This window comes from Prinia subflava, chromosome 3 (genome assembly GCF_021018805.1).
Source record: "Prinia subflava isolate CZ2003 ecotype Zambia chromosome 3, Cam_Psub_1.2, whole genome shotgun sequence".
In the NCBI taxonomy this organism is placed as follows: domain Eukaryota; kingdom Metazoa; phylum Chordata; class Aves; order Passeriformes; family Cisticolidae; genus Prinia; species Prinia subflava.
Window position 1 is genome coordinate 16,817,317 of NC_086249.1, and position 23,426 is coordinate 16,840,742.

At 41.8% G+C, this 23,426-nt stretch overlaps 1 protein-coding gene across 6 annotated transcripts in view; it reads right to left on the reverse strand.

The window, feature by feature from the left end:
* The window catches only part of CFAP91 (cilia and flagella associated protein 91), a 44,393-nt gene extending 29,469 nt beyond the window's left edge, over positions 1-14,924 (reverse strand). For 3 of the 6 annotated variants that reach the window (XM_063394056.1, XM_063394057.1, XM_063394051.1), the window contains exons 1-10: positions 14,756-14,895; positions 13,957-14,030; positions 11,672-11,824; positions 8,760-8,843; positions 7,396-7,461; positions 6,330-6,511; positions 5,455-5,632; positions 4,961-5,118; positions 4,537-4,719; positions 4,243-4,385 (exon numbers count right to left, since the gene is read on the reverse strand). In XM_063394056.1, the coding sequence (XP_063250126.1) occupies positions 4,243-4,385; positions 4,537-4,719; positions 4,961-5,118; positions 5,455-5,632; positions 6,330-6,511; positions 7,396-7,461; positions 8,760-8,843; positions 11,672-11,799 (1,122 nt within the window). In that variant the 5' untranslated portion in view covers positions 11,800-11,824; positions 13,957-14,030; positions 14,756-14,895. Of the gene's footprint in view, positions 1-4,242; positions 4,386-4,536; positions 4,720-4,960; positions 5,119-5,454; positions 5,633-6,329; positions 6,512-7,395; positions 7,462-8,759; positions 8,844-11,671; positions 11,825-13,956; positions 14,031-14,355; positions 14,375-14,482; positions 14,647-14,755 lie in introns of those variants that run through there. The other 3 variants (XM_063394053.1, XM_063394054.1, XM_063394055.1) reach the window with 3 other exon arrangements.
* Positions 14,925-23,426: the final 8,502 nt, after the last annotated feature.

The window sequence follows — 23,426 nt, forward strand, 5'->3', positions numbered from 1 at the left end:
ATCTTAAGATTTTAATATAAGAAAAGAAAAAATAGGGGTTTTGCCTTAACTAGTTCTGCCTAACTTAACAAGTTCTCATTTTTGGAAATAGGGACACCACAACTCAAGAATCACTATAAAAATACTTGATTTTAAAAGATAAAAGTGCCAAATTTCTGAGGAACATACACCAAATGTTATTGCCTACACATCATACTCCAATTTTCCTGATACAGACTACATTCCTTTATTCAGGTAGTAGGTTCAGAGTCAAGGTAGGATCTGATTTGATTGGAAAGAACATAAGTCATCTCTTTTCCATTCTCCTGGCAAATGAAGTGAACAGCAAATGGCACTCATGCTTTTCACCATACACCTTGGCTTCTCAGCCACCTTCTGAGAGAAGCAGAACTCTTGACAGGATAATGGCTTAAGAAGCAACTATCCATTCAAAAAATCACTCAATCCATTCTTTAGATTCCTCTCTTCTCTTCTCTGAGATCTGCTCCATTCCACAAGATCTAGGTATATTTGATTTTCATCAAATCACAAGCACAAAGTGCAGCACGAAGTATACACTCATGGTTCTCTTTCTTCCTTTTTGCTCACAAATGATAATTGTGGGATTACAGAATCAGTAAGGTTGGAAAAGATCTCTGAGATCCTTGAGCCCAACCTATGACTGAACACCATCAGACCATTCCAACCAGACCACAGCACTGAGTCTGTCTTTTTTTCATGACCAGTGTAAACACCTCCAGGGACCGTGACTCCACCACCTCCCTGAGCAACCCATTGGAATGTCTAATCTCTGAAGAAATTCCTCTTAATTCCAATCTAAACCACCCCTGGTGCCTTTTAAAACTGTGCCCTCTTGTCCTGTCACTGGTTGCCTGGGAGAAGAGGCCAGCCTCCACCTGGCTACAGCCTCCTTCCAGGTAGGATCACCGAGGACAGGCTGCCAAGCTGCTGCTGCATCTTGGCTGATCAAGACTGACATAAAAGCTCTCAGAGCCTGTCTGAGCATGAGCCAACTAACAGTGTGTGGAGATCTGTTCTTGAAGAAATGACTGCTTAAACAGCCTTTCCTATGCTTTGAAGTTGGCAGAGATTTTCTCCAGAGACATTCTTGGCCCCTCTACTTCTCCATCTCTTTCCAGCAACCGGATAAAGGAAAACAGCCATGGTGAGAATTGTACTTAATGCTGAGGGGAGAAGTTTCTGGCTCTGACCTCATCTTGATCCAACACTTTGAAACCACCTGACACTTCATCCCTCTGGAGTCACCAGAGCATAGAAGGTCTGCCTAAATCTGCTCTGAGATGTTTTCTACCACCTCCTCCCCTCCTCGGTGTATTCACTTACCTAGCTGCATTTATTCTCCGCAGTATTTATCTGTATTGGTATGTTATGTCCTTAATGCCTTGGATTTTCATACTAGGCTGTCTATATAATGGCTCAGTGGCATTCCTTAAAGCACTGTTATCTGTGCTGGCTAGGAACTGTCTTTCTTTTTGTCCTTTTACTGATCTGGTTTAAGATAAAGATTTTTGTTTTTATTGTAAGTTTTGGGTCACTCCTGTTTCTGCCATGTTCTCTTATTTTAGAAAATTATTCAAAGACTACTGAGTGTACATAGTATTTCTGCAAAAGGTTTCAGGATGGTCCAAAAAAAGTCTGCTTCTAAAATCGCTTCTTTTTGGCTTAGTTTCATGTCTGAAAGAAGCAGCTCTCATTCTTATGAGGACACAGATCCTTTTTGTAGTTACTTGGATTATTGCTTATCCCTTCCAAAAAGCTTTAAGCTTAGGAATACTCTCAAAAAGCCAAACAAAAAGGAATATAATGAGGAGAACTCATCCATCTTTCCTAATGTATGGCCAGAGAAGCAAGCCTTGGAAACTTCCTTTATTAAAACTAATTACTTCTAGGGCCAATATCTAGCATTCCTCCTCTATTTGTCACTTGCTTGCAGATAATCCAGGAAAAATTTTTTAAAAACCTCATTGTAGCTCTCCATGTACTTTCCAAATTTTCTAGGATTCCACTTTATTTCTAGGATTATGGGAGAGAGTTTATAGATTAAGTGTGCTAGGACAGCAGTAAAATAGAGCTTTAGAATAGAAAACTGATCTGGCTACTCAGCTATAGAAATAAGGCAAAGCAACACAATGCCCTTGTAAGGTGATCCCTCATTACCTGCTTTAAAATTCTTCTCTATGGGTGTGATGGGAGGTTGGTTGGCACAATTGGGACTGCTTATTCCAAGTGGTCAGAGAGTTCCTCTCAGGGAGGATTCTCCTGAATTCTATTAATGCAAATGCTCTGCACGCTTCACTGCTCTGACAGCTCCAGCAGCACTTGAGGTGGGCCTGTCAGCAAGGCTCTGCTAAGCCAGAACATGCTACAGCCATCAAACTTCAGAAGGAAAAGCCTCTGATGGGAGAAGCGACCAGGAAGAGCACCACAGAACTCAAGCGCTAATTAGGGCAGTCATTTCTTGATTATCTGAACAGAAAGTTTGTTTAAATCTAGCAGTGGCTGAGGCAGTCTGGGTGTCTCACAGTGTCAGTACTTTCTGCTTGTCTGGGCCAACCAGTCTGGTGTCTATTTCTGTATATCTAAAAGCAGCAGTTAAATTTTGCACAAGGGATTTATTTTATCATTTTTTCCTGCAAAGGAAACAGTTTATGATTTTAAAAGAATATACATTTGGCGTTTTTGTGGTGAGGAAATGAGTATTACTTATGTTAGCCTCTCAGTTGCTGCAAATCAGTGCAGACCAAGAGATCTACTCTGATTTAAGAAAGAAAACGTGCAGAATTGTCTGCATTTGTTCTGCATTCCATCCTCCTTTGCCCACCAGTTTTCCTTTGAAGAGACATTATTGTGTGAGCAGCCAGCATTTGGCTGCTCACCCTTCTTCTCTGTGGCTACAGTTTGGACACTTCACCACAGTCTTTCAAACCACGAGGAGTATTTTAAACAAACAGAATACAATTACTGTAACTGGAATTCAGCTCCAAAAGCCTGGGCTATCATTCTGCTGACAACAAGAACCACATTATGATGCAGATTACACAATTACTTTTTGAATTTTGTGCAAACCCACCCAAATTCAAACCCCTTCAACACTTCTGTGTCTTTAAAACAACAAGTTTTGTCCTTACTTTTGAATGATTCTTGTAGCACTCGAGATTTTCATTGAAAATTTTCTTTCAGGATAATAATGAGATGCAATATTTCATCTTTACAAGATCCAGCAGAATTTAAATTGGAGATAATATGATTGATTTTTCAGATCAAGATTTCAATTTAAAATTCAGCAATAGCAGGTTAGTGTCTGCTTTGAAATTATTATTACATTACACTAAACCAAAAGAGCTGTACATACATATATATATATACACACACACACATATATATATATATATAAATGAAAGCAAAACTTGCCAAGCTTTACAAAAGAGTCACTATTTTCCAAAGATACAGCAGGCAGCCAAGAATATCCCTGATTTTACATGAAGGTAACCCTCAACAGCATCACAATAAATGTACTTAAGAGTACATATAATTTACAAATATTGTGATTGCAGATGCAAATGAGGCACTTATTTCCTTGGTGGTTAATTGCATATATGGACACCTCATCTGCATGAACAGTTGTGATAAATTAAGATATGCAAAATGCTATTAGCATGTTTGCAAATCAGGTGCTGTTCTTAGGGAACAACAGTGATATGCATCCACCATGGTGACCTGATTTATGATCAGGGGTCATTTTAATCATGCTTTGCTGCAGATGTTTTTACAACATGTACTTAAAATGTATTTTTTAAATAATGTACAAAATTTTTAGAATATAAATCCAGATTCACTTTCTTTAATTATTGGAAGCCTGATAGTGCAGCCAGCAGTGTATTATAAAATGGAGCAATGAGAATGAGAAAAGGGGGAGAATTTCAAATTGACATAATATGTTCCAATCCAAACACCTGGTCTGTAGGAAGATAGATTTGTTTGTGCTTGTTTTTATAGGATTGGAGCAGAACCAGGAGTGAGAGTACTGATGGGCTATCAGAGCAGTATTGGTCACACCTACAACAGTGTGCATGTTTGATCCATTCTGTCCCAGAAGCTGTTTTACAGAATAAGAATTCAGCACAGGAAATTGGGAAGAAGCTTACATGTCTTCCCATTATTGCATTTATGAGCAGTTCAAATCTAAGAGGAACTGACATGCTGCTGGATGCAGCTTCATACCTGGTGAACTTCTGCTAGGACTGCCTCTAGTCTTTCTGACTTTCTAATGTAGCCAGTTTTAGTGATAGTGCATTTAGGTTTTGGAGCTTTAATCTTCATCTGTGAGACAGAACGCTGGACAGATTCTTCCAGTACACACAATCCTAAGATTACAATATGAAGAAAGATTATAATACATACAAGGATTTTAATGCAAACAGTGATTAAGTAGTGCAGTGATGGGGGGAGAAACTTGAATTTTGTTAATATCTCAAGTAAGGATCCCCCACAACTAAGTCTTCCAAAATGTCTTACCTGCAAAAGTGTCAAGATAGAAGTTTTTTACTGCATAGTAGTCAGAACCGCTGTCTGGGAAAAAACCAATTCGAGACAAAGGAGCATATGCTTGTGATGAGAAGTCACTGTACTCTTTGATGATATCTCGTCTCTCCAGCTTTCCCATACAATTCTTCCTCTTAGCTATCAGTTTCCTGAGCACTGAAAAGGAAATACAAATGTGAGATGGTTCACACAAACAGTTCAATAAAAGCCATATCTTTGTACATTCACAAGAGCTTTTGCTAGATAAAATAAAACCATGCCAGACCAAAGGCTGGCCATGCACATCGATACTGTGGATGCAACCTATTTTGTTTTGAATAGATGGTAACGCTGTGAAAATAGAAATGGCTTGTCTGAAAACTGTCTCATACCCCTCTCTTCTGTCTTTCAGACTTACTCAATGCACAGTCATGGTGAACCTTTCTTATTTTCTCTTCTTTAGCCTTCTGATGATTTTGCCAGTGGTTTTTCAAGCGTATGGCATCCAGCTTATTCTGATTCTCCTCTCGCCGCCACAGCAGCTTCTTAAAGACTTCCATTCGAATCTTCTGCAACCTGCAAGCAAAGGAAAGGTCAGGCAGTATTGAGTGTACTCTGCAGTGTTCTGTGCAATGCTGTCACCATCAAATCCTACATACCTTTACAAATAGCTCGTATTGTGCAACTCATATTCAAGCTTTCATTTTAAAAAGGGAGTTAAGCACTGGTAAAATGTATTGTGGTAGCAGACCTGTAGATTAAATTTAAGAAAAACATCCCTTCCCCAAATCAGGGTATTTTCACAGAAACAGAAGGCTTGTTGTACCCTTCAGCCAATTCCCTAAACCTTCTTCCTCCTCCTCTATTCAAACAATAATTAAAAGAAATAAAAGAGTATAATTGGACTCCTACTTATCTATTTCCTCTTCTCTATAGGCCCACTCCTTCCTTTCCATAGCCTCCATCATCTTCAGCCTCTTGGCGACGTTTGCGGGACTGTCCATGGGTGGCAGAGCCGCTTCCCAAGCGCGCTTCTCCCGGATGCGGTCGATGATCTCCATCTCGGCCTGTCCTGCCGGCAGCCCCCGGCCTTACAGGGACAAGAAGCATTAGCTCTTTGGGAGATTGGCAAATCCTACAAATAGCCACCACCAGGAAGTATGAGAGGGCTGGATGGGCACAGGCCCGTGTGCTAAACACAAGCAGAACTGTCAAAAACTGGAAGGAAACGCTTCTACAGCCAGTGAGATTCTGCAGTATGAGGCAGGTGGGACCTGCAGCTGCTGCAGTTCAGGGCACATTAACACTGGCCCCTTATTCCTCTACTGCAGGCTGCAAAGGGAGAAAGCTTTTCTAGGAAGACACTTTCTGAGAATGGCATGTGCAGTGTCCACCATTGTTACAGGTGAGACACTGGGAGATGAGGATCATGGTATATTCCAGAACAGCAGTCTTCATACTGCTTTTTTAAAACAATGTTCAACTCAGAGCAGCTGAAGACAGTGGATAAATGGAAAAACTGCTCCTAGTTCACATTTGTGAAACATAACTTTTTTCTATTGAATGGTCTTCAAAACTCTTCATGAAAGGCCTCAGAACAGCACCATTAAGTAGAGAAATATCATACTTATTTTAGAAAAGGTAAAATAATTGCCTCAAATGTACATGAAAAAGGACAGCCAAAGCTGTCACTTCAAGCCAACTTGAAACCTGACATTGAAAAGAAAAGAACTTCCTGCTAAAGAGGTGACATGATTATTGTAATTTATCTCCATTTCACAACTCACCCCAAGTGAGGGTAGCGAGTGTCAGGATTTCAGGGATTGAGCCACTGCGAACTATAAATTCAGGGGAATAGGGATCTGTCTGTGCTTCACCATCCCTGTAAACTGTCTGTGTCCCCAGAGTTCGGAACACGAGGCCAAGGATCTCCCTGTCTTCTGCAGCTGCCTGGACATGTGGCTCTGTCCTAAAAAGAGGTGCAAGATGGAAGAAGATTGGTCACAGTCATTAAAAAAACCTCCATGCAAACACACCAGAAACACGTCCGTCAAAGGTGGGAGTCTGAAATGTGTTTCAGTTTATCTTAACATTACTCCTATTGATGTTAACTCCACTATCTTTACTAAAAGCAGACTGAGGCTACACTGAATCTGAAACACCCTCCTTAAGTAAATAATCCAGAAATCTTCTAGTTTCAGCTCTCATGATTATTATACACAAATCTTCCCCACATATCCATTCTAAAGTCTTGCCTTTAACAAAGTCATTGAAGTTACTTGAAGTAGGACTGCTTCAATTCAGTTTATATATTTCACTTTCCAACAATTCCAGAAAAAGAAAATAATTCTGATTTAAGCATGTGCAATTTCTACTGATTTTACTAGGAACTGAATTTTATTACGTGAAGTTTGATCCTTGCTGAAAACCACATTAGACTGTATCATGGATGCTCTACAACTCTGAGCAGCACTGCATCCATCACAGAGATTGTAATAAAGTATCAGAAGATTTTCCAACAATATTGCTCTACTAGAGAATCTTTTTCGCAATGGTATCTCTTCTAGACTTCAGAGACACCTAGCTTCCTGTTTCAAGCCTCACAGTCTTAACATGCTAGAGGCATGGCCTTTATTCACAAAGCACTATTTATATACTGCAAGCAAATTCTGAAAGAGTCCATCACCTGTCTCCTCTAGAATTCTCAATGATGAGAACAGACCTTACCTCTAAACAAGTTTTTCCTGTTGGTTCATTATGAAAAAGAGTGGTCACCAGCTAAATAGTTTCCTGATCTTTTTCTGGTGAGATGTTACCCATTACAACAGTTATTCTTCACTAGTCCCTACTTACTCTGTCTTTGTATCAGCAACATCTTCTGGAACACCTGGTGGAGGCAGCTTAGAAGAGCTGAGAGGTCTGAAAATAGAGAATGAAAGTCAGACAACAAGGATGAGATCATTATGGTTCAGAAAAACAGCAGTCTACTAAATTCAATAGAGTTGAATATGATACATTTTATTGATTATATGAATAATACTGATTTTCCACAACTGTGGTTATGTCAGTTACATGTTTAAGAATTGTGCCTAAATAGAAAAGAACTCTTTCACTGCTAAGAGGAACAGAGGAAGTTTCACCAGTAGGACGAGTGTTAATCTTAAGTCAAAGCAGAAAGTGGAGTTGCAAAATAAGACAATTATCAAAGTTAGTTTTAAGTGTGTTTCCAACTTTTTGTGTATTTCACTAATTAGCTTAATTTTTTCATTTCACTTTCACTTTTTTGAAAGAGTTGTGGTTTTTTTTAATAACTGCTTGAAATCCTGAAATTCATTCCTACATACCAGCTTATAAGCTGGTTTGGATTTATCTAATTTTATTGTTTTCTTTTTTGCAATGCTTTATGAGGTATCTTGAAAGTGATACAGGCTCAACTACATATTAATAATTCCTTCCTAGGCATTCTTATAGTTTGCATATTGCAGTTCTCTATCGATTTCCCTTAGCCTTTAGGAGACTTTGAAGTTTAATTTCATATTGCAGAAGATAACATCATCTTTGTTCTTTTAAAACTGTTGATAAAAGAGCCATAATAGACTTCAACTTATTAATCTTGGCAAATTTTTTATATTTGAAGTGGACATAATGGCCAATAGCTGCTGCGTAAAACAGTGAATGCAATTCAAAGTGTACGTGACTAAGTCAAGAATGTTTCTATGGTAGCTGTTGGTTCAGATCTTGAGTCCATTGCTGACCTGCAGTGTCTTTCTGGAAGGATCAGAGCAGTCCTGCAGTGGAGGACATGGATGAAAAGTTAATTAAGGCTTCCCTTTGCTCCCTTTCTGCTCCTGGCAGAAACTAGGGGTTAAAAGGTTCCTTCTTAAGAAAACACCTTTCTAGGCATCTGGAGAACCACACTGGCTTTGTAAATATCTTCTTCCTTTGCACAGGATGATCTACAGCCCAAAGCTTTCTTATTAAGTTCAGAATGTCTGATGTATTTGCTTATATGGTAACTCATAACTGAAAATTCTGTCATAGTGTGAATTTAAAAAGACCTCGTGTTTTAAGATCTGGTTACTGTTAAAATTTCCTGTATCAGTGATCAAAGAACTGAGAGAAAATACAGAAAAAATAATGCTCTGGCCTTTACTTAGGTGTTCTTTAAACTGCACAGAAACAAGCTGAACCCTGCTTCAGATCAGTTTGTTCCTTACTGTCCAAAATATTTGTAGCGATTCCTTCCATCAACTTCAGGGTCTTCATACACAATCCGAGGTATCTGAAGAGAAGTCTGACATCTGAAAGCCAAAATACAGGATATCATTTAGGAAGTACATTCAGAGCAGTTATCTTCTTCCCTTGTGCCTTTTTTTTCTCTCTCCCCTCTGGTTGCACTATCCAACACGCACACTACAAATTCCCCCCAAGCCTCACATTTATACAAAGCAACTGTATCTTGGTTTTTTTCATATTTACCTCTGTAGCAAAACAGTTTGATACGTTATATGTATTTCCCACTATGTGTGGTCAAGAAATGGTCTTTGCTGCCTTTATTAAAACTTTCTTACGAGTTTGTTATGAAAAAGATTAACCACTTGTACGTGCTTGACTTTGTAAAGGAAACTATTTTTATTGGAAGTGGGAGGAGCAAGATTATTATCTTAAGAGTGAAACCCTTTCTAAATATGTGCAAAGCTGCAGAATGAGCAAAGGAGAAGACACTTTCTGCCTTTGAAAAGTAGATAAAGAGATTTTGAGCAAATGTTTAAAAATTTAGAATCAGCATTTTCAATTTCAGTTCTCCAGTAAAGGAGAAAAATTAGGACAATCGTGGGAATGTTTCAAAATCTATGCTGGAGCAAGCATATCTTTTGCATGAACACTTCATTTTTTTACCCCATTTTGAATTTAAATTAGGCAGACTGTTTAAATTTTTCCCTATAACATTTTGAAGAGTTCCCTTTAAGGCTTTGGAAGATCATGTGGAAAACCTCATTAAGACAGTCAGTGAGATAATGGGTAGAGCTGAGAAATTTAAAAGCTATTCATCAGGATTGCTATTTGATTTCACAACTACTTATTCTTCTCAACCTGCACAGTTGTTCAAGACAAAAAATAGAAGTCCTTCCCAGAGAAGTTGTGGATGCCCTATCCCTGCAAGTGTCTGAGACCAGGTTGGATGGGGCTCTGAGTGAAAGGTGTCCCTGTCCATGGCAAGGGGATTGCAACTACATGATCTTTAAGGTCCCTTCCACGCCAGGCCATTCTATGATTATTTTATTTCTTTGAGCTATTTATATGGCAAGTCCTGAAGGCCAAGTTTTCTATAAGACCATTTCTGGCAACCTGTATGAATGCTGACCTCAGGATGTATGGGCTTGGGGTGCTGGGGTTGGTTGCTGATGCCTAATTTTAATTACAAAGGTATATTTACAATTAACGATACATAACATTGCTCGACAGCTGCGATCAAAACAGAGGATGACATGCTCAGATCAGTTGTCTTCCAAGCCCTCATCTAATTCCTGCAAACTGTGCTGTGGAATCTGGGGAGGCACAGTGTGGCTACCTGCCACAGGAAAGCTTAGAGCAGGATGCTTCATTAGCTTCCCGTGACACACGATTTACTGCTAAGGAAAGTTTAAAGTCATCTCTTCCCAAGGCTCTCAGCCACATCACACAAGAAAAGAGAAGGGAATATTCTGAGATGTGATGTCGTAACCTGATACACTTGCTCAGCTCTAATCAACCTATTATTGTGAAGCTGTGTTTGTAATTCAAATGAGTTCACTGAGCTGATGGCTAGTTCCACTAGCTGACTCTTCACATATCAGACGGTTGCTCCATCCAGATGGATTTGTGTTTCATTCAGCACAGGTGGGCACTTATTCTTATGATCTAACTTTATTAGCATAAACCGTTCATCCTATTATGGTGTAGTTATAGGCACAATGGGAACCCAGGGAAATAGCCCTTTTTATTCCACAGATCCTGCCTCTTGCATGTCCTTGACTTATATCTGCTGACTTTGCTGAAATAAATGAGCATTTATTCCCAGTAACCTTGCAGAGGCAATGCAACTACTGAGAAGACAGCTGGGAAATATTCTGTCTTCCATATCAGCAGCACTGTCAATCAGTGCAGGTTGAAACAGAGGGGATGTATTTCTGGGTTTTTGTTAATTGCAAGACATTTTGCAAATACATGTTGTTGCAATGTAAATCAGCTTTAAAGCAGTGCAGGTGTCAAGTTGTTACAGAATTGCAGGCAAAATATAAGAAGCCACCGAGGTGTTCATGTGCTGGGGACAATTTGAAACACTGAAAACAGTGTTAAGAAAACAATACTCCAAATTTCCTTTTTTTATTTTTTTTTAAATTAGGAAAATGAGAAGAATATGCCTTTGAAACTGAGCAAAACCAGGTGTGAAATCCACTGTATCACTCTTGGGAATCTTTGATTATTGTCTGGCATGTGGTAGAACTCAGTTACCAGCAAGCACCATCTCAGAAGCCCATGGCCTAAAGTTAGTTGCCTGAAGCAGAGAGAACCTTTGAAAACAAAAACCTAGGCTGACGCCTGCAGTCTCAAATTCAGCTACAAGAGGACTCTAAAAAACCTGTGGTGTGGCAAAACACATCAACTTTTTTTTTTCATATCTGATGAACCAGAACCCAAATTGTGACACCAGAGGAAAGCTCAACTAAGAAAGCCCTGCACTAAAAATGTGGTGCCCTGGTTGAAGCCCCAAAAACCCTGGAAGGAGCAGCAAAAGCAATCTAACCAGCTGCAACTGCACAGGACTAACATCAAAGAGCTCCCACTGAAGTAACACACATGAGTCACTGAAGTCTTCGTAACTCATCTGATCTGTAAGAGATTGAAATAACTCACTTCTTTTTCATGGCAACCGCTGCAAAGCAGATAGCACTGGGATGAAGGAATGTGCAACATCCACCCCGTAAGAAACAGATGGGTAACCATACTCCACAACAGCTGCAATCTCTTAATTTCAAGGGAAATATAAGTAGGAGCAAATTGCAGTCATCTCCACTTCAGTGTGCACGGCTTTTTGTTGGTTTTGTTTGCATGTTCATTTTAAATGATCCACCCATGGAACACTTACACAGCAAGCTGCTGAAGAGCCTCCAGGCGCTGCTGAGCCCTCCATCTTCGACCAAGAAATGCAGGCATGGGATCTTTGCCCTTGATACACAAACTGCAGGCTGGGAAATGAATCAGCCCAGTAGCCATTGGTTCGGAATATCAGTGCCTTCACCTAGCATTTGTGTGGACACAAAGAAGAGAGGCTGTAATTTAGCCACTTCAAACAGCATGAAGGAGATCAGAATCCCAGCCTGCTGTGATTTACAGGACTGCACATTTGGGATGGGGAAAGAAGGCGGCATACGTATGCTAATGATGTCAGCTAGTTAGATGGTTCTTCTCACGATGTGGAGCATACCAGACTAGCAGCAGATGCACAGATTTGTCTTCTGGCTGTTTTCCAGTGCTAAACTTACACTGAAAACCGAAAGGTCTAACGGTTTGTTACATAAAGAAGTTGGTGTGCAGTAACTGTGAATGTGCAACAACGTGAACTTCTAGCACATTACCCCATGTAACTCCCTCCTATTTCTGGTGCTCTAGAAATTAAGTAACATATTCCACTTGCAGGGTAAAATTACATTATTTTATGCTGGAACGATTTTAGCATTTGTTAAAAATAACTCAAAGGGAGCTAGCATACAAAAAGGATCACATTAAACATCTACATCCTTCCTTTTAAGGACTAATTTCCCAGGGTAGATATGCCTTAAATTGCTAAATTTATGGTTGCAAATAAAACTTTGCAATCATAACTGATGTAGCTCTATTGGCTTGAACTTCTGTAAAGACCGAAATCAGAACTGAGTGGTGAATTGCTCCTTAGATTTCAGCAGGTGCTAACTCAAATGCACACAGGTGACATTTCAAGTATCACCAGAATGTAAGACAGTGTCAGTTGATGAAGATCTAGGCACCCTACCATGAGTAGCTGCTTGCTGTGCATTAAATTGCATTTTTGTTCCATTTCTCTTCAAAAGGAGTTCAACTTTTGAGAGTTTACAATACCCTATGAACTAACAGTATCACAACCTCTGTCCATCCCAATTTGTGAAGCTACAGATTAAGAGTTCAGGGATGTAGGGTTTTGAATTGCACATTATGCACTTGCTGATTGATTCCAAAACATGTTTTATGCAAGAGTCTGCCACCACACCCATCTGCACCATTACACCTGTGACATGACAACTTCAGAGACAGGATGTCTGTTTGCTGCATCTGGCCTGAGCTGTTACCACAGCCATATTGCTGTAAGGCTCTCCTTGGTGACAGGCAATGTTCCCAGCTCTGTGCGCATGTCTCTCCACAGAGAGGCAGAGAAACATTTTTTTGTTTTCATGTAGATATAAGAAATATTCTGAGATAATGGAGTAAGAGATATCCAGCAGCATTCTTCAAAAAAAAAAAAAAAAGGCTCCTTGACTCCATTGTTGGAAAGCTACTCAGGGCCTTTCTCCTTGCTCTATGGCAATGAAGTCTGAGTTCAGAGTATCTGCCTTGCAGCCTCACTCACATGCACAGCTTCAGGAGGACCTGCTTAAAATCCAATTCATTGTGCAGTTGCCCAAGTCTGTTTTCCTCTGGCATTCTACTGCATGCATCCCGTGCACCTGTCAATCGCTGCTGTCTGAGGGTGTGACTGCAACCCCCACAGACACGCCCTAGCTGGTTTGAAACTAGCTCAGGGGAACACTGACAGCAGGAGAGCAAATGCTGTAGGAAGCTAAGCACGGGCTAACAAGGTAAGGATTAGCTATGAAGTTCAACTCTGCTAGTTCTGTATGAGGAATCAGCATGGATTTGCCGTCTTTATGGGCTACTTAGATGTTGCTAGATATCTCATTTTAGTCTAAGTAGGCTACATTGACCTGTAGGGTAAGCATATCCCAAGGTAAGGAAGGAACTGTGTGAAATGACAGCTCTGCTTGAACAACAGCTCAGCAGCTGTCCACTTATTAGATCTGAGTAACATATACAAGCTATAGTTAACAGCATTGGAAGATAGTCTATTAAAAATACTGACACACAGCCTAGGAAATTACTCAGAACATGACGCTGGGTATTTCTAGGCTGCTGTTACAGAGTCACCATGGGCCAGTGATCATGGCTACTCCCTGTGTTGTCTTGTTTTAGATAAAACTTCTTTCTCTGCTTTGTATTTTGCTGTTTTAAGGGAGCAGCTTAGGACTGAGACAGAGTTTCTACCCACATAGAAATGCATGTGTACACATGCATGTGTACACATCTATCCATGTGTATGCAGAAAAAGACAAGGTGAACATGTGAGCTTTGGCCAACACCTACCACTCTATCACCAAGTTGAGTGTGGACATTTGACCTTGGAGGGTCCTTCTCTCTTCACAGTGTTCACAGAGGGTCTGAAAGACAAGTGAACAAATGGAAGTTGTTACATATTTGAGGAGTCAGGATGAATCATCAGGCTTCACTTCCCTCTTAAAAGTCTGTCTATGAGAGTATGAAACAACTAGGAAGAAATAACTGAAATATATGTCTCTGTATCAAACAGATGTCACCATCATGCAAATGAGCCTCGGAGCTGAAATCCTACTGTTCTGTGGCAGATACAGGTGAAAAATCTCGTAGAAAAATCTTTCTTTGGAGGCACCGTCAACTTAAACAGAAAACGTGATGACATGAAACATGAAAAGGAAGGCATGGCGCAATGGCAATCAGTGGAAATACCATATACATGATGCATGATGCTTCTCTGTGTCTGCTAGGACACAGAGCCGCCTTTGCCCCAGCAGATGTTTCAGCTTCGTTGGAGCCGCCAGCCCTACCGCTTGTCCGCTGCTCGGGCGGCACCCACCTCGTGCCGAGCCCGGCGGCAGCCCCGGGGCAGGGGAGTCCCTGGAGAAGGAAGGGAGGGCCCCGGCGCAGGGGGATCCCTGGAGAAGGAAGGGAGGGCCCCGGCGCAGGGGGATCCCTGGAGAAGGGAGGGCCCCGGCGCAGGGGGGTCCCTGGAGAAGGAAGGGCCCCGGGGCAGGGGGTCCCTGGAGAAGGAAGGGAGGGCCCCGGGGCAGGGGGGTCCCTGGGGCAGGGGAGCCCTCACGCCCCGCCCCACTCCCGTCCCTGCGCCCACCGCAGGGTTCGGCCTTCGGTGCCGCCGCCCGGGGCTGCCCCGGGGCGGGGTCGCGGGCAGGGCGCTGCCGTCCCGGCCGGGCCCGGTACCGAAGGAGCAGCGGCAGGTCCGGCGGGCAGCCCAGCCCCGCCGAGCGGCTCCGGCACGGCCGCCGTTCCCATGGCCACGGCGGGCGGGCGGGGCCGGGAATGTCCCGCCCCTGCGGCCGGGAGCTGCTGCGCCGGACCCTGCCCTGCCTTGCCCTGCCCTGATCGTGACTCTGCCCGGGGGCAGCTGCGCCCCTCGGGGTTTTCCCCGGCTGCTCCCGGCGTGCTGCCGCTCCCTGCAGCATCCCTCAGCCGCTCTCCGCGGAGCCCTGAGGCTTGGCCTTGCCGCCTCCATCTTGTGGCGCCTGCGGGAGAGCGGCGCTGGCGGGGATGTGGCCGCGCTTGGAACGGGACAGGGCAGCAGCGAGGCCGGGAAAGGAAGGACGTGTGTGTTTCTGCTTTCCAGCAGCTGCTGCTCGAGTTGTTTCATGGGATGCGCCCCGGGACCCGCGCTTAGGAGATCTGGTTTAGCAGTTCCAGTTAGCGGCAGGATTCAAGCCTGATATTCTTATTCTTGGCTTTGCTTGTTGTCACTTAGGACTTCTGCAGCTATAAAGTGGTGAAAGCGAGTCCAGAAAAAGACAAGGGAGCTGAAGGGTCTGGAGTCCAAGTCCTCCGAGGAGTGGCTGAGAGAGCTGGGCTTATTTAGCCTGGGGAAGAGAAGGCTCCGTGACCTTCTAGAATTCCCTGAAAGGAGGGTATAGGCAGGTGGAGGTTGGCCTCTTCTCCCAGGTAACCAGTGAAAAGACAAGATGTGCCAGAGGAGGTTTAGACTGGACATTGGGATGGACTGCCTGGGGAGGTGGTGGTGTCACCACCGGTGGAGGTGTTTAAGGAAAGACTGGACGTGGCACTCAGTGCCGTGGTCTATTTGACACGGTGGTGTTTGGTTACAGGTTGAACTCCGTGATCTCAGAGATCTTTTCCAACCTAATTGCTTCTCTGGTTTTGGGAAAATAGGCTTGGTACGTACTGCCCTGAAAGGCTGCAGGGTTTTTCTCATCTGTAGTGCATCTCAAGAGACCTGTAGAAAGCATTGCAAATAAACATCATGCTTTGCAAAAAACATTGTGTTTTTTCCTTAAGGAGGAGGCCATCTTTTTCTATAAGAAACAAAGTTGGAAGCTTCTTCATGCTAAATGTTAAAACCAGAAAGAGCTAATGCTTTTGTGAACATAGGGAGGTTTGCAGGCAATGCTGCCTTTGAATAGGACACAAAAAGCAGAGCAAATGGGCCCTCTCCTCTGTCTATAATCTTGAAGCAAGTCGCTTATGTTAGTTATTTTGTGTATAAAATTGTATCTCAAAGGGTTGTTCGCATCTTGTCAAGCCTGACATAAAATCGTGGCCCCTCAGTACCTCCTTACAGGAGAGCAGTTTTAGGACTGTAGTTCCAAACTCCTTGGCTCTGTGAATTTACTTGTAGACGACTCAACTTTGAATGCTGGTTTACTTTCTTAAAGGCCCATCCCTTGCCTGAAGCAACAACTTTTTTAGGTTAGTGGGTCAACTGAAAATGTGTCTGAACTAAGAAATGCTGTCACAGCTTTGTTTCTGACAGACACCATCTACATCTGTGCATCTGTAGGATATGACTTCCCCCAATGGATTGATCCATGCTGTAAAGATACCCAACAGGCTGTAAAGACCCTCATTTTACTAAAGAGCTTTACAATGTGATACCTTATAATTATTGATGTGGCAACAAATGCCATTTTAAGAGAGTTCCGTGGCATTTCTCATGATCAAGTTCCATTTTCCTTTCTTGTATCTTATTTCATTAACGCTCCATGATTTCCATGCTGAAATTTTTCCACACTGAACATCTGCTTTGGGGTAATGAGGTGTGTAAACTGTACTTTGGCCAAAAAATTATTCTTTGTTGACTCCACCCTCTGATATTTTTCCACTTTAAGGTTTTCAGAGATGACTAAATACAGGTGGCCTGGACTTCTTTTTTTGCTATGTGGAATCCAGATGGAAACTAAGTTGAGAAGGAACAATGGAATAATTCAATGGGTTCTTGAGAGTGCTACAAAATGCCAGGGCATGGCCTAACAGCTAAATACTCTCTGGAGCCATGTATGACCAAAAAGGTGGAGTCCCACTATTAACTTTAACTGCATTAAATTGGACTAAATGTCAGATGTTCCCATGTTTTCCTTTGTTCACCATGAGCTGCCTGGCCCTACTGCTTCTGATCTGTCGGGTGTTGGCACCTGAAACACTATGTAGGGGGCCAACTCTGGAGACTGATGTGGCTGAAAACTAACTTGTCAAAAAATAAAAGATTAAAGTTTTCAGGTCACTGCATACCTGCCTGAAGACCAGTACTCACTCATGAGAGGTGACAGGTGTATGTGGCTGAGTGAAAAAGCTCAAGGTTCAGGTTCGTGGAAGTTGCTTTGATTAGAGTGTGTGTGGGTAAAATATTGGCTAATTTTTAACTATATTTCTAAGAAATCTCTGTGAACAGCAGGTATAAACAGCCTTACAAGTGTTAAAAGTTGTGTTGATTAGCACTCTGTCAAACGTTCTTTGCCTGAAATCCCCATATCCTTGTGGATCTGAAGCTGTGTGAGACCTGGCTAGGGCTCCTAGCACACTGTTGTGTGCTATGGAATGCACTGTGAGGACAACGTGGTGAGGTTTGGTCTGAATGGATCTTGTTTGTTTGTTTGTTTTTAATATAAACCACACATTTCCAAAGAAAAAAGATCCCAAAATACACAAGGTTCGGAGGAAATATTTGATCCCAGGCAATTAAACTTTGGCAATGATCAGTGATCTATGATCAGTACTTTGGAAAAGGGACTCAAAGCTTATCTGGTAGGTTGATCTGTGTATGTCAAGGACATATCCTGTTGCTCTGGTGAAAGTGAGCTGCAGTCAACTAACTGTAAGCAAACAAAAAAGATTCCTATTTCCTACAAAAACACTTGACTGATGAGCTTTCTGCTTAAGTCTGTGGGCCATAGGTTGGGGTTTGGTTTTTGGTGTTTTTTTTCATCAGTAACTTTTCCAGAACAAGACTATGTTGCTGAGCTGGGGTGTTGTCTATCTGGATTATTTTTAAAGCCACTTGGCTGTAGGGCACACCAGGTGCTCAGATGCATGAGTAAACTGTCCACACCCTTGAGAGCTACTGCACAATGTCTGAGTGGATTAATTTTGCATGTTGCAAAATGGCAGAAGACTGCAGTAGTTTAGTTGCCTGTGACAAAGGCTGAGCCAAATTAATTTTACCTCAGATTAACCTTGAGATAAGATGGTGTAATTTGCTGCAAGATGAATTACTGCTACTCTGTTGATGGACTTGTTATGCTGTGATAACTTGCTGATGTGTGTGAACTGTAAAATCAGACAGGGGAAGTAGAAAATTTAGCAGGGTAGAATTAGGCACTAGTTGGGAGCAGAGCAGTATCTGAACAAAGACAAGATGGATTGGACATGAATGCATGATTTTAGAGGAGAAACTTGGCTGGCTGAGCAAAGAAAAAATAGTAGGAGAGTGGGGTGGCAGAGAATCAGTGTGGCACAGGGAGGAGGGAGAGACAGGGTGAGCAGACAGCAGAGCAGAACTGAGGAGATTTGGACAAGAAAATGGGAGACCTAGGTGAGGAGCTGAAAAAGTGAGGAAGGATGTGGAAAGGCAGGATTAGGGAGGATAAAGCAAAGAAGTTATGCTAAACAGATGATGAGTCTCTAGTCTGTTTTCCTTCTGTCCTCCAAAACCTGAGAGGGAACTGGGTTTCTTCACTGTGACTTTTATCCTGCAATCCATGATGATCTGTGGAACCCATGGCAAGATGTCATGCATCTGGCTTTAAGTTTCATTCCGTGGATGGTCATCTTCTGCTCTTAGCTGGGGTCAAATGACAGCACTGTCCGGGTGCTGGATGCCTGTGATACTTTGTGGCAACTTTTTCTAGTTATTAAAATAATAATAATAATAATAAAAAATAATAATAATAAAAAAAATCTAAGCTACGGGCAACAAAGTTCTAGCGTTAAAAGCACTGGTGAGGCTTTGATATCCGGAAGTTCCAAAAGTAATCTATTTAAAATAGGTAACCGTTTGTGTGCCATTTCCCACTTTTGCCACAGGATGTCACAATTCCTCCATGTACGGTCCTGCCATCACAGGCCTAACCTGGGTGCCAGCAGTTCAGCTCTTGTATCCAAATGTGAACTGATGTAAAACGGATTCAGACCCGTCCAAGGTAATCCCTTGGATTCCTGTTTGTTCCCTGTCCGTTCCACACAATTTACATTCTGTGTATAATAAACATCTTTTCCAGCTGTGTGATTCAAAAGGAAAGCAGCAGCACAAGGCTGCAGTCAATGTCATTGCTAAGTTTTTAATCCAGGAGAAGGGAGGCTTCCTTCCAGTCAGCAAAAAGGAGGGAGATGTGATCACCATTCCCATCAGAAAGCAGAGATAAGTCTTAAAAAGATGTGAGGAGACAGATGCTGTGAAATAAACTGCTTTGCTGATTGAGACCTTGTCTCTGTGTTTAGTAAAGCATGGTAACCACTGAGGAATACCTCGCTTGTAACTTGTGACATCTTTAGTAAAAATGGCCTTGTAGTACTGATTGTGGTAAGTGGAGCATCACTAAGGTGAAGTCTATGGTTAATTTGTGCTGTTTTTACTAAGAGCCGTGCTAAGAGAGGCATCTTCTCATACAAGACCTGAAATGGAAAAAGAAAGATGAAAGTGTTTATAGGAGACCTGTTCTCTCTTGCCTTCTTTTTCTTAGAATGACTGTGGGCCAATTTCCTGTAATAAAAGCAATATATAGATGAAGATAGCCTAAAAAGTCAAAGTTCAAAGGAAATAAAGTAGAAGTACTTTGTGATCACAGGTAAAGAATTAACTTCAAAGCCTACTAAAAGACTTCTGTAATGATTTTGATTGGCACTTAAAATTTTTTTAAAAAGAAGGCAGAATTAAGGACATTTTCAGCCTATGGTTCAGATTGTGATAAACCCCAAATTTTACCAATATTTCAGGCATCATCTGGAGGACATTCATATACTTCCCTTGGATTGGGTCATCTTCTAAACGATGATTCTTAAAGAGCAGAGCTGACATTTGGATGATATGCAGGGTTGTAGTTGGGCATGTTGTCTTGCCTCAGGAGGAAAAGGATCTTGGATTGTACTCCTTGGGGAACTAGTGAATTCCTAATGTTCTCGCTCCTCTTATGTAACATTCAGAGGAATAAATGCCAATACCATTGTGTTAGCTTGCAGGTTTCAACTTTCAGTGTGTTAAGACACTTTTCTGGGGACTGAATTTTTGCGCTTGCCTGATCTGAAGTGAGGATTAGAAACTCCTGATTTTCTGTGACTATTTTAGCCACTCCCTTCACAGAAATTAAATATCTGGACAGAATGCTGTGGAGATTAATTTTAACTTACTACGACACAGTATAACTCTTCCGTATATTACACTCTTATTTACTCTTAAACAATTAGTGCAACATAATCTTAATACAATCTATTAAACCTTTCAGCATTTTCTTATCATCCTTTAATTGCAATCTATCAGATGAAGGTCAGGTGAGGGCTAGCACACATCAAGGGGTCCAGGGGTTCAGGCCTACCAGAGATAAAAAGATGAGGAAGCAGTGACAGGACACTGGGGCCATTGGAAGAAAAAAGCTAGAATGGGATGGGGTCTCAACAGAGCCCTTTCAAGCCCTTCAAGGGAAGGATGTAGAAGTATCACTTCCCTCATGTAAGAGAACATAGCCCGCACTCTCTTCAGTTATGAAAGTTCCCCTGTCTTTCCCCTGTGTCTTTGCCTGCACCCACACAGTCCTTCCCACATCACTTCCCAGTCTCACATGAGTGAGAGACTGAACCAAACAGGATCTAGAGCACATCAGCGTTGTCTTGACACACCGACTGTGAGAACACGATAAGAACTCAGCCTCTAGCTTGTCAATCTGGAAACATCCTCTCTTTGATGCTAAGTCTTTGTATGCATGGACTTCTAGCAGAGAACCAGACCTTGAAGAATCTATTCTCATTTTAAATAAGGGACTAGAGCAGTTAATGCCAGATCATACGGGAAACAGGGAGTAAAATGTAGAGTTATACAGAGTAAGTACCAACCTAACACAGTACTTAGATAAAATACTACACAGCATATTGAAAGTCAGGGCAAAATAGTCAGGATGTGGGCTTGAGCTGAGCATTTAGATGAAATTTTGTCCCATGTAGATGACATATGTTCCCATGTCACTTTTAAAAATATCATTGTACTGAAATTAAGGAAGATGTCAATGTAAGTAGGCTCTCTCGAGAATCCCTCTACCTGCACATGGAAGTATCATAATGCTTCTTAAAATCTGACCATTAAGCACTTGATAGTCAAGTCCCATTGATTTTAGTGGGAACCAGGATTCTAGAGATCCTTGAGAAGAAAATCAGCAAGAAGAAAAGCAGAAGAAAACAAATGCAAATTAATTAAATGTTCAAAGTTGAAATCTAGAATGACCACTGATATGAAAGAAATGGCTTCAGAGTGACTGAACTTTGTACATTACCTAGTAACTTTGCGAAAAACACCTGTGGGGATTCTGAATGGATTCAGAAGGTATGTGGCATTGCAGGCTCTTTTGTAAGCAGCTTGCAGCACTGCAGAGCTTATGTCTTGATGCAATATTTAAAAGAAGTGAGGTGCTGGAATGTGAGTACATACAAGTATGCAGCTGAAGTCAGTGGAATGACTCATGTATTTGTAAATACTAATGATTCCTTCCAGGCTTCCAGCTAGGTCCTGCATTTCACTGAGAATGTTAAACCCATTTTCTGTAGTGGAGCTTCACATTTCATAAAATATGATCATGAGATACTTGAATAGATTCAAACAAGCCAGGTTTGCCACTGACAAACGCATCAAAACAGCATGCTATCAAAATTATTAAATAAAATTATTAATAGCAGCAACATTTACAGGAAGAAGGAGGACAAATGGAATGTGTGCAGTGGAAAAGAAGTGGACCTACACTTTTGCTGCTTTCAATTGACTGACAGCATAACACCATTCACAAGAATTGCAGAAACACTGCCTGGTTTGCAGCAGAACTGATCAAGGTTGGACATTTGTATTATGGAGGATTTTATGCAACTACAGTGAGTTTTTTTTCTTCAATACACAGGCTCTTGGACTTGGGCTCTGAATGAGGTTTCCTGTGATGTACAAGCACAAACCTTAGGCAGCATTTGCTTTTTGTGGGGTGACTAACTGGAGATGCGTGCATGCAGTGGTCTATATTAACAGTGGCTCAGCTGTCTGATTCTGGTCAGTTCTAACAATTCATGTAGGTCTTTTTGCAGAAGTTTGAAAATCTTGCTCTTTCAAGTCGGGAGAACTGGGAATGGAAGAGGTTTGGAAGGATCTTTATAGGCCACTGTCTCAGGTAACTCTGCAATATTGGAGGAAAAAAAAATCACCAGGGGTGACTAATGTGTATCTGCTTCATGCCTCAGTGCTTTTAAACCTGGGCTATTTTTTCTGATTTTTACCTGAAAACAGCGAGTCCGCAGTGAGTGACAGTCCTTTGCAGATTCATGTCTTTTGGAGGACCAGTGATATTATTTCCCAAATGCAGGTTAAAATTTTCTAAGTTACTACGTGTAGAGACTGTCAGAAAACAGACAGTTGTCTTCTTCTGTCATGCTCTTTTGTTGTGTTGGTAACACATGCAGCCACTTGAGTGCAAACACCTGTCCTTCCCATGAGTCTGTGCAATGGGATTTATTCCAAAATGCTCAGATTTTCATGGGTGTTCCCTCCACAAAGGCAACAGCTGGTCAGTCACCCCAGCAAGCACTGAAAAAAGCCTGACCAGCCTTTAAATGCTTATTGAGCATCAGCTGCTGCCTGTCTGCATTATGGAAAATCTGCCACATGTCTTGTGTCTAAAGGCTCATAGCTCCTGCTTCTAACATATGTGGGACAGGCAGGTTATTTTGTGGTGCAGTACAAAACACCACCTTCCTTCTTTTGCCTTATTACCAGAGAGACTGCACACTGAACTCGCTGATTCGGATTTTGCAGTGTTGCATGCATGGCAAATTCCTAATCTTAATTAATATGTTTGGATATGCTTTCAATGGAAAGTGAGAAGAAGGGATGATAGTGATGTGAATATGAAAGTGATGATAGTCCTAATCTTAGCACAAGGTGGTGAGAGATGTGCAGAAAACAATGTGAGGAATACCTTTTAAGTTTATACCAAAGCTTGTAGGAGGGTTGCTGTCTTCTTTACTGGGGAGAGTGGGGCCAGATCCTGGTCCCAGCATGAGACCCCAGAATGTCTGAGATGCTGTGGGCTGTGTCTTGCTGTTAGAGACAGCAGTTCTAGTTTTAAACTGGGAAGTGACTTCATTCTTTCCAACTATCTTCCACCTCCAGGCTGGTGCTCTGAAGATTTGGCTGTGTTTCTGGCAAGAGATGATCTTTTGCAGTGCTGGCTTTGTAGAGCATTCAAGAGACACAAAAGCCTTTAAAGTAATCTTGATTCTGCTCTTGTGTTTTTAAGGGCTTGCTTGCCAGTATGCAAGGA